The sequence below is a fragment of the Geotrypetes seraphini genome, chromosome 2, assembly GCF_902459505.1.
Source record: "Geotrypetes seraphini chromosome 2, aGeoSer1.1, whole genome shotgun sequence".
In the NCBI taxonomy this organism is placed as follows: domain Eukaryota; kingdom Metazoa; phylum Chordata; class Amphibia; order Gymnophiona; family Dermophiidae; genus Geotrypetes; species Geotrypetes seraphini.
The window spans coordinates 22,751,341-22,764,254 of record NC_047085.1 but is presented as its reverse complement, the minus strand read 5'-3'; the positions used below and the strand labels follow the sequence as shown (position 1 = coordinate 22,764,254).

The following is a 12,914-nucleotide window of genomic DNA, read 5'->3' as shown; positions in this document are numbered from 1 at the left end:
TGAGAAGTAAGAGGTGAACCAGTCCATGACTTGACCTGTTATGACAATTTCGTGAAGACGGGATAGTAATAAGCTATGATCAATGTTATTAAAAGCAGAAGAAAGATCTAAGGAAAAGAGCAGAACTGACTGGTGATGGTCGAGATAATAATAATAATAAACTTTATTCTTCTATACCGCCATAGTCGAAAGACTTCTAGGCGGTTCACATTCTAAGAAGGCTGGACAATCAGCTAAATACAGGGTGTAAGAAGAGAGGGTTACATGAGAAATAGGTAAAGGAACAGCAAAAAACAGCGAAATTACATCGAGGAAGAGAGAGGGAGAATATATCATTTAGAGGCTTCTGTTTAGGAGATGAATTTGTCAAATAGAATGGTTTTAATTGACTTTCAGAATGTGCCATAGGTCAAACTGGCTCTGCTTATGTAGTTGTCCAGCCAGGACTGCTGTCTGCCTGCTTGGAACTTGAAAGTCCTGTCCAGAATGGATTTGTATTTGCAGCCTGTGATTTTTGGGTAAGTGAATATGTTTCGGTTTCTGGTTGGTCTTAAGGGGTTGTGAAATATGAAGTGTGGTAGTAGGTAGGAAGGCGCTAGACCCCAGACCTGCTTGAAACAAATGCAGGCAAATTTGAACAAAATGTGCGCCTCTATTGGCAGCCAGTGCAACTTTTTGTAGTAAGGGCTGATGTGGTCGTTTTTCCTCAATACGAAGATCAGACGAACTGCTGTGTTTTGCACTATTTTTAATTTTTGTACTGTTTTTTTTTGGATACCTAGGTAAACAATGTTGCGTTGACAGGAACAGAGACTGCACCAGTAGCATAAAGGACGTGGTGTCTAAGTATTTTTTTGATGGCCCTTAGTTTCCAGAGTAAAAAGCATTTCTTCATCACTAAGTTTGTGTGCTCTACCATGGTATGTGTCCAGTGTGATACCCAGTATTTTTATGGTTTTGGAGATTTGGTAGTCGTGGCCGTTTAATTTTAATGATGTTCTGGTAATTTTGTCCTTGGGGCTTGCCAAGAAGATTTTTGGTTTTTCTGTGTTTAGCTTCAGTTTGAAATTGGTTGTCCATTTTTCAATTTCGGTCATTATGTGAGAAAGGTTGGTTGTTGTTTCGTTTGTTATGTCATTTAAGGGGATCAGGATGGATACGTCATCTGCATATATATAGTGGTTTATGCTTAACTTTTTTAATAGATGGCCTAAGGATGAGATGTAGATATTGAATAGTGTGGGTGATAGTGGGGAGCCTTGGAGAACCCCTGAGGGGTTTTTCCATGGTTTAGAGCAGTGTTTTTCAACCTTTTTTGGGCAAAGGCACACTTGTTTCATGAAAAAAATCACGAGGCACACCACCATTAGAAAATGTTAAAAAATTTAACTCTCTGCCTATATTGACTATATATAAAGTAATTCTCTTGAATAGGAATCAAATAAACACAAAGAAAGTATTTTATAATTACTTTATTACGAAATAAAAATTATAAAATACTTTATTCAGTGCGAAACCTGGGCCTGTTTGGCTGAACACAAAGCTGATATTCTGGCTGGAATCGAAGAAAGACACACACGTAGCTCTTCGTCAACAGCTCTCAGTCTCTCTCTATATTTGGTTTTTATAGCATACAAAAATAGACAAATATACCCTCCATCCTTTTTATTAAACCACAATAGCAGTTTTTAGCGCAGGGAGCTGCGCTGAATGCCCAGCGCTGCTCTTGACGCTCATAGGCTCCCTGCGCTAAAAACCACTATTGCGGTTTAGTAAAAGGTGACCATATTGTAAAATATAGACAGCAGATATAAATTCAGAACTGTGCATAGTAAGTGAAAGGAAGTTTTCATCTCTGGGAATTTACCCAGTTAACTATTAAGTTATTTGGGCAAATTCCTTTGAAAACTGTGGTAATACTGCCTCCACTTTGCTAAATTTAAAATAAAATCATTTTTCCTACCTTGTCTGGTGATTTCTGATTGCACTTTCTTCTTCTGACTGTGCATCCAATCTTTCTTCCCTTCTATCAGCCTGTATGCTTTCTCTCCTCCACACCTCATTCCCTCCCCCAACTTTTTCTTCCTCTCTCCCTGACCTTTCTTTTTTTTCTTCTTTCCTTCTGTTTCCCTGCCTGCCCCCTTTCTTTCTTTCTCCCTGCCGTTCCCCAAGCCACTGCCACTGCCGCTGCCATCGGGGAACAGGACCCACCAATGGATAACAGGCCCCAAAGCCGACGCCGACGCATGCTCTCCCTGACGTCAATTCTACAATCGGAAAGGAAGTTCCGCCCAGCCAGGCAGCGATTGGCTGGCCCGAACTTCCTCTCCGACTGTAGAATTGACGTCGGGGAGAAGAAGACTTATCAGCTCGATAGATTAGATCGCCAAGACAAAGTGAGTCCTGGGTGATCGACTCACTTTGCCTTGGCGAGCTACTGGCGCCCCTGCCTCGGGCCCCCTGTCAGCTCCGGGCCCGGCGGCCCTGCGGCACACCAGGCAACATCTCGCGGCACACTAGTGTGCCGCGGAACAGCGGTTGAAAAACACTGGTTTAGAGTACTTCCCTTCGCTGACTACTCGATATGATCTGTTGGTTAGGAATTCCTGGAACCATTTCTTTACCTTTCCCGAGAGACCCATTGCATCTAGGCATAGAAGCACAGTTTCGTGGTCTACTAGATTGAACACACTGCTAAGGTCAAGTTGCAAAATCAGGGCACTTTTACCTTTGCTGAAAAGATTGTATAGGTGGTTTAGGATGGAAGCTATAACTGTTTCTGTGCTGTATCCTTTTCTGAATCCTGATTGATGTTCACTAAGGATGTTGAATTTGTCTAGGTAGTTCACTAGTTCCAGGTTGACCAATCCTTCCTGAAGCTTAGTGAATAGAGGGATGCTTGCTATGGTTCTGTAATTAGATGTCAGGGCTATTGAGTTTTTCTGATCTCTGGGCTGTGAAAACAACTGCTGACACACCTGTGCCATCAGATATAGCCAAGAGGGCAGGAAAACGCATGAGACTGGGCTCTTATTCTGCTCATTATAGAGCAGGCAGCATAAGGGACCTGCTGAGAGACCAAAATTAATTCATGCAAAGAATCAGTAATAATCTAACAGAGCTGAAGGTCTGAACAGTCAGCTGGCCTTGGAGGCTGCCGCACACACACCTGAGTACGCTCTGTGACCATAAAGGCATAGTAAAAGACTCTCTCGGAAAGGCCCACCAAAACCTGGCCAGCCTCTGAACTTGAAGTCGATGCATCCTGGGAGTCCCAACCTCCTCATACACCTCCTGGTACACTGTCCCTGTGGAAATCAGCCATCCTGAAAGGCTCTCCACACCAGATTAAAAATTCTGGAGAAAATCTCATATTAGGCAGCGTGGAGTCTTAGAGGACTACATCTTGTATCTCTAGGGTTCTGCGGTCTCCACACCCCTGTGTTCAGGATGACCACCCATTCCAGGCTCTTAAAGGAGTTTGGCCCATACCAAAAGGGCTATCCACCCGTTTCTTTGCCTCGGAGAACAAAGGGGAGACTAAGCCGACTGCTCCTGCCCCCCTTCACATTCTGCATGGCACATGACAAAAAGGCGCTCTTCAGATGCCCATCCAGTGCAAACCTGGCAAAATTAGGGGCAAATGAGCCTGAAAACTCAATCCCTGTCAGTTTTGAAGCAGAACAAGGTGATTTGGAGCTTCTGGAGAACTTTGAAAAAAATCAGGAAATTCAAGATGGCCACCGCAGGAGCATTTTAGTGCCAAAAAAATGGCTCCACAATGCTAAAATAGAACAAAAAAATTGTGATATTAGGATTTTAGAGGAGGGGAACATGAGGTAAAGCACAGTTACTTACCGTAACAGGTGTTATCCAGGGACAGCAGGCAGATATTCTTAACGCATGGGTGACGTCACCGACGGAGCCCCGGTATGGACCTTTTTAACTAGAAAGTTCTAGTTGGCCGCACCGCGCATGCGCGAGTGCCTTCCCGCCCGACGGAGGAGAGCGTGGTCCCCAGTTAAGATAAGCCAGCTAAGAAGCCAACCCGGGGGAGGAGGGTGGGACGTAAGAATATCTGCCTGCTGTCCCTGGATAACACCTGTTACGGTAAGTAACTGTGCTTTATCCCAGGACAAGCAGGCAGCATATTCTTAACGCATGGGTGACCTCCAAGCTAACAGAGAGGGAGGAGGGATGGTTGGCCATTAGGAAAATAAATTTTGTAACACAGATTGGCCGAAGTGTCCATCCCGTCTGGAGAAGACATCCAGACAGTAGTGAGTAGTGAACGTGTGAACTATGTGGCAGCCTTGCAGATTTCTTCGATGGGCGTGGAACGGAGGAAAGCCACAGAAGCAGCCATAGCTCTGACACTGTGGGCCGTGACAGCACCTTCCAGTGAGAGACCGGCCCAAGCATAACAGAACGCAATACAGGCAGCAAGCCAGTTGGAAAGCGTCCGTTTAGAGACAGGACGACCTGGACGGTTAGGATCGAAGGTCAGAAAGAGCTGAGGGGACGAGCGGTGAGCCCTGGTACGGTCAAGGTAGTATGCAAGGGCACGCTTACAATCCAGTGTGTGCAACGCCTGTTCCCCAGGATGAGAATGGGGTTTAGGGAAAAAGACAGGCAACACAATGGACTGGTTGAGGTGACAAGCCGAGACCACCTTGGGAAGGAATTTAGGATGGGTACGCAGAACCACCTTGTCATGGTGAAAAACAGTGAACGGTGGACCGGCGACCAGTGCGTGCATCTCACTAACCCTCCTGGCAGAGGTGATGGCAATGAGGAAAAGCACCTTCCATGTTAGAAGTTTGAGCGAAGTTTTGGCAAGAGGCTCAAAAGGGGGTTTCATGAGGGCTGATAAAACCACATTCAGGTCCCAGACAACAGGAAGAGGCTTCAGAGGTGGTTTGACATTGAAGAGGCCTCTCATGAACCGGGAAACCAGTGGATGAGCCGTGAGAGGTTTTCCGAGGATAGGCTCATGAAACGCAGTGATGGCACTGAGGTGGACTCTGATTGAGGTAGACTTGAGGCCAGCGTCGGACAGAGAGAGCAAATAGTCCAGTACAGTTTCCACCGCTAATGAGGTGGGATCGTGATGATGCAGTAGACACCAAGAGGAGAACCTGGTCCACTTCTGATGGTAACATTGGAGGGTGGCCGGTTTCCTGGAGGCATCCAAAATGCGACGGACAGGCTGAGACAGATTCTCTGGAGAGGTCAGCCCGAGAGAAACCAAGCTGTCAGGTGGAGCGAGGACAGGTTGGGATGTAGTAGAGACTGATGCTGCTGTGTAAGTAGAGTAGGAAACACAGGAAGAGGAATGGGCTCCCTGGAGCTGAGCTGGAGCAGGAGGGAGAACCAGTGTTGGCGAGGCCACCGAGGAGCGATGAGAATCATGGTGGCTCTGTCCCTGCGGAGTTTGAATAACGTCCGCAACATCAGAGGCAGTGGAGGAAAGGCATAGAGGAACCGATCCGTCCAGTCGAGCAGGAATGCATCTGGGGCCAGACGATGAGGAGAGTAGAGTCTGGAGCAGAACTGGGGCAGCTGATGGTTGTGAGGAGCTGCAAAGAGGTCCACCTGAGGAGTGCCCCAGAGAGTGAAGATGGAGTGGAGTGTGGGAGGATCCAAGGTCCACTCGTGAGGTTGAAGGATGCGGCTGAGATTGTCGGCCAGGGAGTTCTGTTCGCCCTGGATATAGACGGCCTTGAGGAAGAGACTGCGGGCCGTGGCCCAGGTCCAGATGCGGATGGCCTCCTGACAGAGGAGGGGAGATCCGGTGCCGCCTTGCTTGTTTATGTAATACATGGCGACTTGGTTGTCTGTGCACAGGAGAAGAACCTGAGGGTAGAGAAGGTGCTGGAAGGCCTTGAGAGCATAGAACATGGCTCTCAGTTCCAGGAAATTGATGTGATGTAGACGCTCCTGAGGGGTCCAGAGACCCTGGGTGCGCAGATCTCCCAGGTGAGCTCCCCACGCATAGGGGGAGGCATCCGTGGTGATGATCCTGGAGTGAGGGGGCAGATGAAAGAGGAGACCCCTGGAAAGATTTGAGGAGTTCAACCACCATTGAAGAGACTGCTGAAGAGACGATGTCACAGAGATGGGATGAGAAAGAGGATCCGTGGTCTGTGATCATTGGTTGGCCAGAGTCCATTGAGGTGTCCGGAGGTGGAGTCGTGCCAGAGGAAGCACATGGACCGTCGAGGCCATGTGGCCCAGGAGGATCATCATATGCCGAGCTGGAATAGAGCGACAAAGGAGCACCTGACGGCAGAGATGGAGCAGGGTCCGTTGGCGGTCGGAGGGAAGAAACGCCCTCATCAGAGTGGTGTCGAGAACTGCTCCAATGAACTGAAGTCGCTGTGTGGGAAGCAGATGCGACTTGGGGTAGTTGATCTCGAATCCCAGGAGATGGAGGAAAGAGATGGTGTGTTGAGTGGCTTGTAGCACAAGTGGAGACGTAGGTGCTTTCACCAACCAATCGTCCAAGTAGGGGAACACCTGGAGGTTGTGAGACCTGAGGAAGGCCGCCACCACAATAAGGCACTTGGTGAACACCCTGGGCGATGATGCGAGGCCAAAGGGTAGCACTTTGTACTGATAGTGGCGGTGCTGTACCTGAAATCGGAGGTAGCGACGTGAAGTCAGATGGATTGGAATGTGAGTGTAGGCCTCTTTGAGGTCTAGGGAACATAGCCAGTCGTGTTGAGAGAGAAGAGGGTAAAGCGTGGCCAGGGAGAGCATCCTGAACTTTTCCTTGACCAGACACTTGTTGAGGTCCCTGAGATCGAGGATGGGACGGAGGTCTCCCGTCTTCTTGGGTACCAGGAAGTAGCGGGAGTAGAATCCCTGACCCCTTTGGTCTGGGGGAACTTCTTCGATGGCATTGAGAAGAAGGAGGGATTGGATCTCCCTCAGGAGGAGTGTAGTTTGGGAGGAATGAGAAGCAGACTCTACGGGAGGATTGTCTGGTGGAAGAGTCTGGAAGTTGAAGGAGTAGCCGTGGCGGTTGATGTTGAGTACCCACTGGTCTGATGTGATGACCTCCCAACGGTTGAGAAAAATTGTGAGGCGGCCTCCGATAGGTTGAGGAAGAGGCACCGAGGATTGGAGACTGGCTATGCTCTGGAGAAAAGAGTCAAAAGGGCTGAGATGGTTTTGACTGCGGGAGAGGCTTGGCCGGTTGGTGAGACTGTGAACGTGCTTGAGATTGGTGCTGCTGACGAGGTCGGCGAGGCTGTTGATGCTGAGGCGGGTTGAGGGGTCTGGCCGAAAACCTGCGTTGGTAGGAAGACTGCTGTTTGTAGGGGCGAGCAGGTGGAGTCTTCTTTTTGGGTTTGATCAGGGTATCCCACCTGGTCTCGTGTGCCGAGAGTTTCTGGGTAGTTGAGTCCAGGGACTCCCCAAAGAGTTCATCACCAAGACAAGGTGCGTTGGCTAGGCGGTCCTGGTGATTGATATCAAGGTCAGAAACCCTCAGCCAAGCCAAGCGTCTCATGGCGACAGCCATGGCAGAGGCTCGAGAGGTCAGTTCAAAAGAGTCATAAATGGATCTCACCATAAATTTCCGGAGTTGGAGTAAGCTGGAAATTTGCTGTTGAAAAATCGGGATCTTACGCTCAGGGATGTACTTTTGGATGGAGGAGAGTTGTTGCACCAAATGCTTCAGATAGAAGGAGAAGTGGAAGGTGTAATTATTAGCTCTGTTGGCAAGCATGGAATTTTGATAAAGGCGCTTGCCAAATTTATCCATCGTTCTGCCTTCTCTGCCAGGAGGTGTGGAGGCATAGACACTTGAACCCTGGGTTTTCTTTAAGGTGGACTCCACAAGAAGGGATTCATGGGGCAGTTGAGGTTTATCGAACCCCGGGATAGGAATGACCCTGTACAAACTATCCAGTTTTCGAGGGGCCACCCGGTACCGTGAGGGGGTTTTCCCAATTCTTGTAAAAAGTTTCCCGTAAGATGTCATGTACGGGTAACTTTAAAAATTCCTTGGGAGGTTGTTCGAAGTCCAGGGCGTCAAGGAAAGCCTGGGATTTCTTAGAGTCGGACTCTAAAGGGATAGATAGAGCTGCCGACATTTCCCTTAGAAATTTTGTGAACGAGGACTGTTCAGGTTTGGAACTGGTATCGACCATCGAGGGTTCCTCGTCTGTTGATGAAGCCTCATCATCGGTACCGGGTGGGGATTCTTCCCATAAGTCCGGGTCCCTGACGTCGGTGTGCACGGGGCGGGACGGTGGTGCGGACGGCTCAGTGTGGCGAGTCTTAGAGAGATTTGCCAGAGCGCATCGAGACGGTACCGGGGGAAGAAGACCGGTGCCGGTCCTGGTCACGGGGGGACTGTTGTCGGTCTCGATGTCGGGGAGGGTCTGCATCAGAGCGGGGTTGCACCGGAGGATGAAGTGGTTCAGCCGCGAGTACCGGCATGGAGGTGTTCAACGGTACCGATGGTGTCGACACCGGTGGTATGGTGCGAGGCTCGGGCCGGTCCGGTACCAGAAAGAGCGGGGCCAATATTGCGGGCAACAAATGCTGGAGTTGCTGTTGAAGTTGTTCCTGCAATTGACTATGGAGTATGGCTGCAATGCGGTCGTCCAGAGGAGGCACCGGTACCGCTTTTTTCTTTTTCGGTACCATAGGTGCCGCTCCATGCCCCGGCGATGAGGAGGCCGATGACGAGGCACTCACCGAGATCGGGGCGGAGCGTTTGCGGGGTCGGCGTGATGCCGGGAGGACCAGCGTCGCCGGTGTGGCAGGAGGGCGCTCAAGGGAAGTGGAAGGCTTCTTAGCCGGCTTACCTGGTGCCAGCGACCCCGAGGATGGATCAGGCGTCGTCGAAGTAGTCGGTGCCGACTTTTGTGGTGCCGATGACAGCGCGGCCGATTCCATGGCAGACCCGGTACCAAACAGGATGTTCTGTTGGATCTGCCTATTTTTCAATGTACGCTTTTTAAGAGTAGCACAGCGGGTGCAGGTGTCAGCCCGATGCTCTGGACCCAGGCACTGTAGGCACCAATTGTGTGGGTCAGTGAGAGATATCGGGCGTGCACACCGCTGGCACTTCTTAAAGCCCGGCTGAGGGGGCATGAAGGGAAACACGGCCTCCGCAAAATCAAAACCGGTGGCCTGTATGGTGGCAACAGGCCCCACCGGGGCCGGCCCGAAAAATAAAAGAAAATAAAGTTTTTGGTTTTTTTGTTTTACAAAAAAATAACGAAAAAGAAACCCGAAGGGAAAAAGAACAAAAAAGGAAGAGAATTTTGCGAGCGGGAAGGCAAAATCTGAAATTTCAACGGCCGTTGAAACACATGCGTCTTCTTCGCTCCGCGGAAACGAAGAAACTGGGGACCACGCTCTCCTCCGTCGGGCGGGAAGGCACTCGCGCATGCACGGTGCGGCCAACTAGAACTTTCTAGTTAAAAAGGTCCGAACCGGGGCTCCGTCGGTGACGTCACCCATGCGTTAAGAATATGCTGCCTGCTTGTCCTGGGATAATAAGCATAACCCTTTAAAAACAAGCTTTACACCCCCTCACCCCCATCTGATTTTCCTCATAGGCTTACTCACTGTGATCTGTGCTGGCCATTTTCTGCAGCTTGCCTCAGCTCCAAAGGTAGCTGATCTAGGAGAAGAAATTAGAGAATGACACAGGGAAAAAAAATCTGTCCCCATCTCTGTCCTGTCCCCATCCCGTCCCCACAAAGAAACAATATTCTGTACAATTGTCAATTTATAAATCAAAGTTCTGGCTGCTGAACTAGAGGAAGAGATCTTTAGCTAGCATGGCTTTGTTTATAAATGGTTATCAACACAACTAATATACTACTTTATCCTAAAGAAAAAAAAAAAAAAAAAAACACCCAAAAGAAATAGAAATTTTTTTCTACCTTTGTTGTCTGGTTTCTGCCTCTCTCATTGTCTCGTCATTCTATTCCTTCCATCCACTGTCTGCCTTCTCTCTGCCTCTTCCATATGGAATCTGCTCTATTTCTATTCTTCTACCAGAAACTGTGCCTCTCCCTTCCATCTCTCCCTCCACGACTTCCACCCCCCCATTGGTCTGGCACTCATCCTCTTCCCTCAAGTTTCAAGTTTATTTGTGGCTTGATATACCGACCATCACATGTATCTGGGCAGTTTACAATATTAAAATTTAAAAAGGTCTAATATAATTTTTGATTTAGGTGGGGTAAAATAAAAAGAGGGTAAACCTAAAACTATGATGAATTAGGACTGATTAGAAATGAGAGGTTTTGGGGATAGGGAAGTTTTAATTACAATGATAAATAAAAATAAAAGGAAGGGTAGGGGGATGGGAGTAACCAGAGGGAAACAGGGATGTCTGGCATCTGTCATCTTCCTTTCCATCTTTCCTTCCCTCCTCCAGGTGGTTTTTGTCAACTCATCCTTACATTGCTAGCTGTCAGCATTTTCTGTTGGCCTTACCAATGTCAGAAAAGGCCTATGGGAGATGATATCAGTCATATCTGATCTTGGGGGATGTCGGCGCACATAGGCCATCAGCCTCAGAATGCCTAAATTATATCTAAATTAGTAAAAAAATAATATCTAAATTAGTAAAAAAGTAACAAAAGACCTCAGCACAGCCCTGAGGTTCTGAAGATGTGCTAAGGTCTGGAGCTTAAAATGGGCAGTAGCCCCAGCTGCATGGTTAATCAGAAGCCATTGTCAGAGTGATACTGGAAATTAACAGTAACTCTAGTCTATGAAGGACAGTTTCTCTCTTCTTTTCCTGTCTCTCACGCCACACACACCTTATTTACCATTGTTTCAAATAGTTTATGGGTACTTAACAATAAATTCTATTTTTAGAATAAGTCTCAAATTTATAAATGTAAGAGGTTAAAATCCGCTCACTCTCTCTGGATCCATTTACCCCCACTCTCTCTCTCTGGACCCTGGTTTACCCCTCTCTATTTTCTCTGGATACAGCTTCTCACCTACCCAGACACACATTAATTCAGGTAAACTGTCCATTTTCTCACACACACACACACAAGCAGTCTCTAAATCCACTCTGTATTTCTATTTCTTTCTGTACATTTCTAACACAGCATATGCTTAATGTATCTTTCTAAACATTGCCTTTCTGTAATATTAAGCCTATTTCTGCATAATATATTCTTTATGCAACCACTCTTGGCTGTCCTTGTCATTAATTTTATTTCCTACTGAACCTTCTATGAGGGTATCGAACCAGGGACCTGGCAGTTTATAAGGCCACCACCTTATATCACTGGGGGCTTGTCTGCTGCAACATCACCCCTGCAAAACCTTACCGTTTTTAGCATCTCTCTCCTCCTTTCTTCCCCTCACATCTGGTATCTGTCTCCCCAATCCAGCAAGTGCCCCTTTTTTCTTCATCCCTTCCTTCCATCCAGTATGTGCTCCCCTCTCCTCCCCTCCCTCTCCTACCCACTTCTATGCAGCATCTGCTCCCCACTCTCTCCTCTCCATTTCCCTTCAGTGTCTTTTCCTCTCTCTCCCCTCCCCCTCTCCCCTTCAGCACCCCGCCTCCCTCCTGATCATTGCGGTCCAAGCATCTCTCTCCCTCCCTTCCCCTCACCTTTACTGGCAATTTTCATTTTTCTGTCTCCGAACGGCCCGAGCCTTTTCTCAAGTCATGTTCGACTGCACTGAAACTTCTCCTTTGACGCAACTTCCTGTTTTCGGTTGCATCAGAGGAGAAGTTTCAGGCACCCGCACATGACTTGTTTAAAGACTTGGCCCGCTCAGAGACAGAAAAATGAAAATCACCAGCGAAGGTGAGGGGAACGGAAGGAGGGAGATGCCCGAACCACAGAGATTTGGAGGAAGGAGATAGGGGGCTGCAGTGTTCTCCCTAGCGTCTTTTAGCCAGGAGCACCACCCAGCTAATTTAAGTGAGTGCCCGGCTGAATGAGGCTTGAAATTCAGACAGTCTGGAACGGCACTGTTAAATAATGAAAACACAACTACCCTTCAAAATCTAGTTGACAGGACAATACTGGATACAGTGGTCTTATTACAGAAGGAGCTCACGAATCTCTCCGGTTTGCTTGGTCCTTTTTTTGTGCTTTTCCAATAACGCCTCCTTTCCGCTTCTCTCCGCCAACCAAATTGGGAAACACTGTCAGGCATGCACGGTGGAAAGCCACTCAATAAGAAAAGAAGTTGGACGCTAAGGCTGGAGTCTGTTATTTTTGCGAAGGAAATAAGAGCTCAGAGGAGCGTCTGTTGCTCGGCAGTGATTTTAAAAAAGCGAGCCATTCTCAAAAAAATGCTCATGCAAATGAGGCTGTGGAGAGTAGCGAAGATTTGCTAAATTTTCACATGCCCATTGCTGGTGATAGAGATGGGCACCCATGCACAGAACAAACACAAAAAAAACACCCCTCACCCAACAACAAATCTAGCCACCAAAGTCAAGCAACCCTCCATCCGACAACAGGAGAGTTGCCCACTCTTTCCTGCCACCAAGCAACACCCCCCCCCAGGCAGTGGGAGAGATGCCCACTCTCTCCCACCACCAAGTTAACACACACATACACCCCCAAATATCCCCTTAGCAGCAGGAGAGATGCCCATTCTCTCCCACCACCACACAACCCCCCACCACCACCGTGCTTCCGACGACCCCTGCCCTTTCCCCCTTACCTTACTTAGATGGCTGAGCCACCACATAACCCCACCCCCCCACCACCACCACTACCACCGTGCCTCCGACGACCCCTGCCCTTTCCCCCTTACCTTACTTAGATGGCTGATCGGAAGGATGCCCACTACCCTCCAGCCAGCAGGCCTGCCTCTTCCCCTTTTACTGTTGGAGTGAGGAGCACATGCGTTTTGTTGGATATTTTATCATACTTTGATTTATTCTTTATTTTAAA

At 48.4% G+C, this 12,914-nt stretch overlaps 1 protein-coding gene across 5 annotated transcripts in view; it reads right to left on the bottom strand.

The window, feature by feature from the left end:
• Nucleotides 1–12,914, bottom strand: part of AGO2 (argonaute RISC catalytic component 2) — a 312,251-nt gene that overhangs the window by 287,944 nt on the left and 11,393 nt on the right. For all 5 annotated transcript variants that reach the window (XM_033934274.1, XM_033934272.1, XM_033934270.1 and 2 more), the window contains one exon: nt 9,592–9,646. In XM_033934274.1, the coding sequence (XP_033790165.1) occupies nt 9,592–9,610 (19 nt within the window). In that variant the 5' untranslated portion in view covers nt 9,611–9,646. The remainder of the gene's footprint in view (nt 1–9,591; nt 9,647–12,914) is intronic.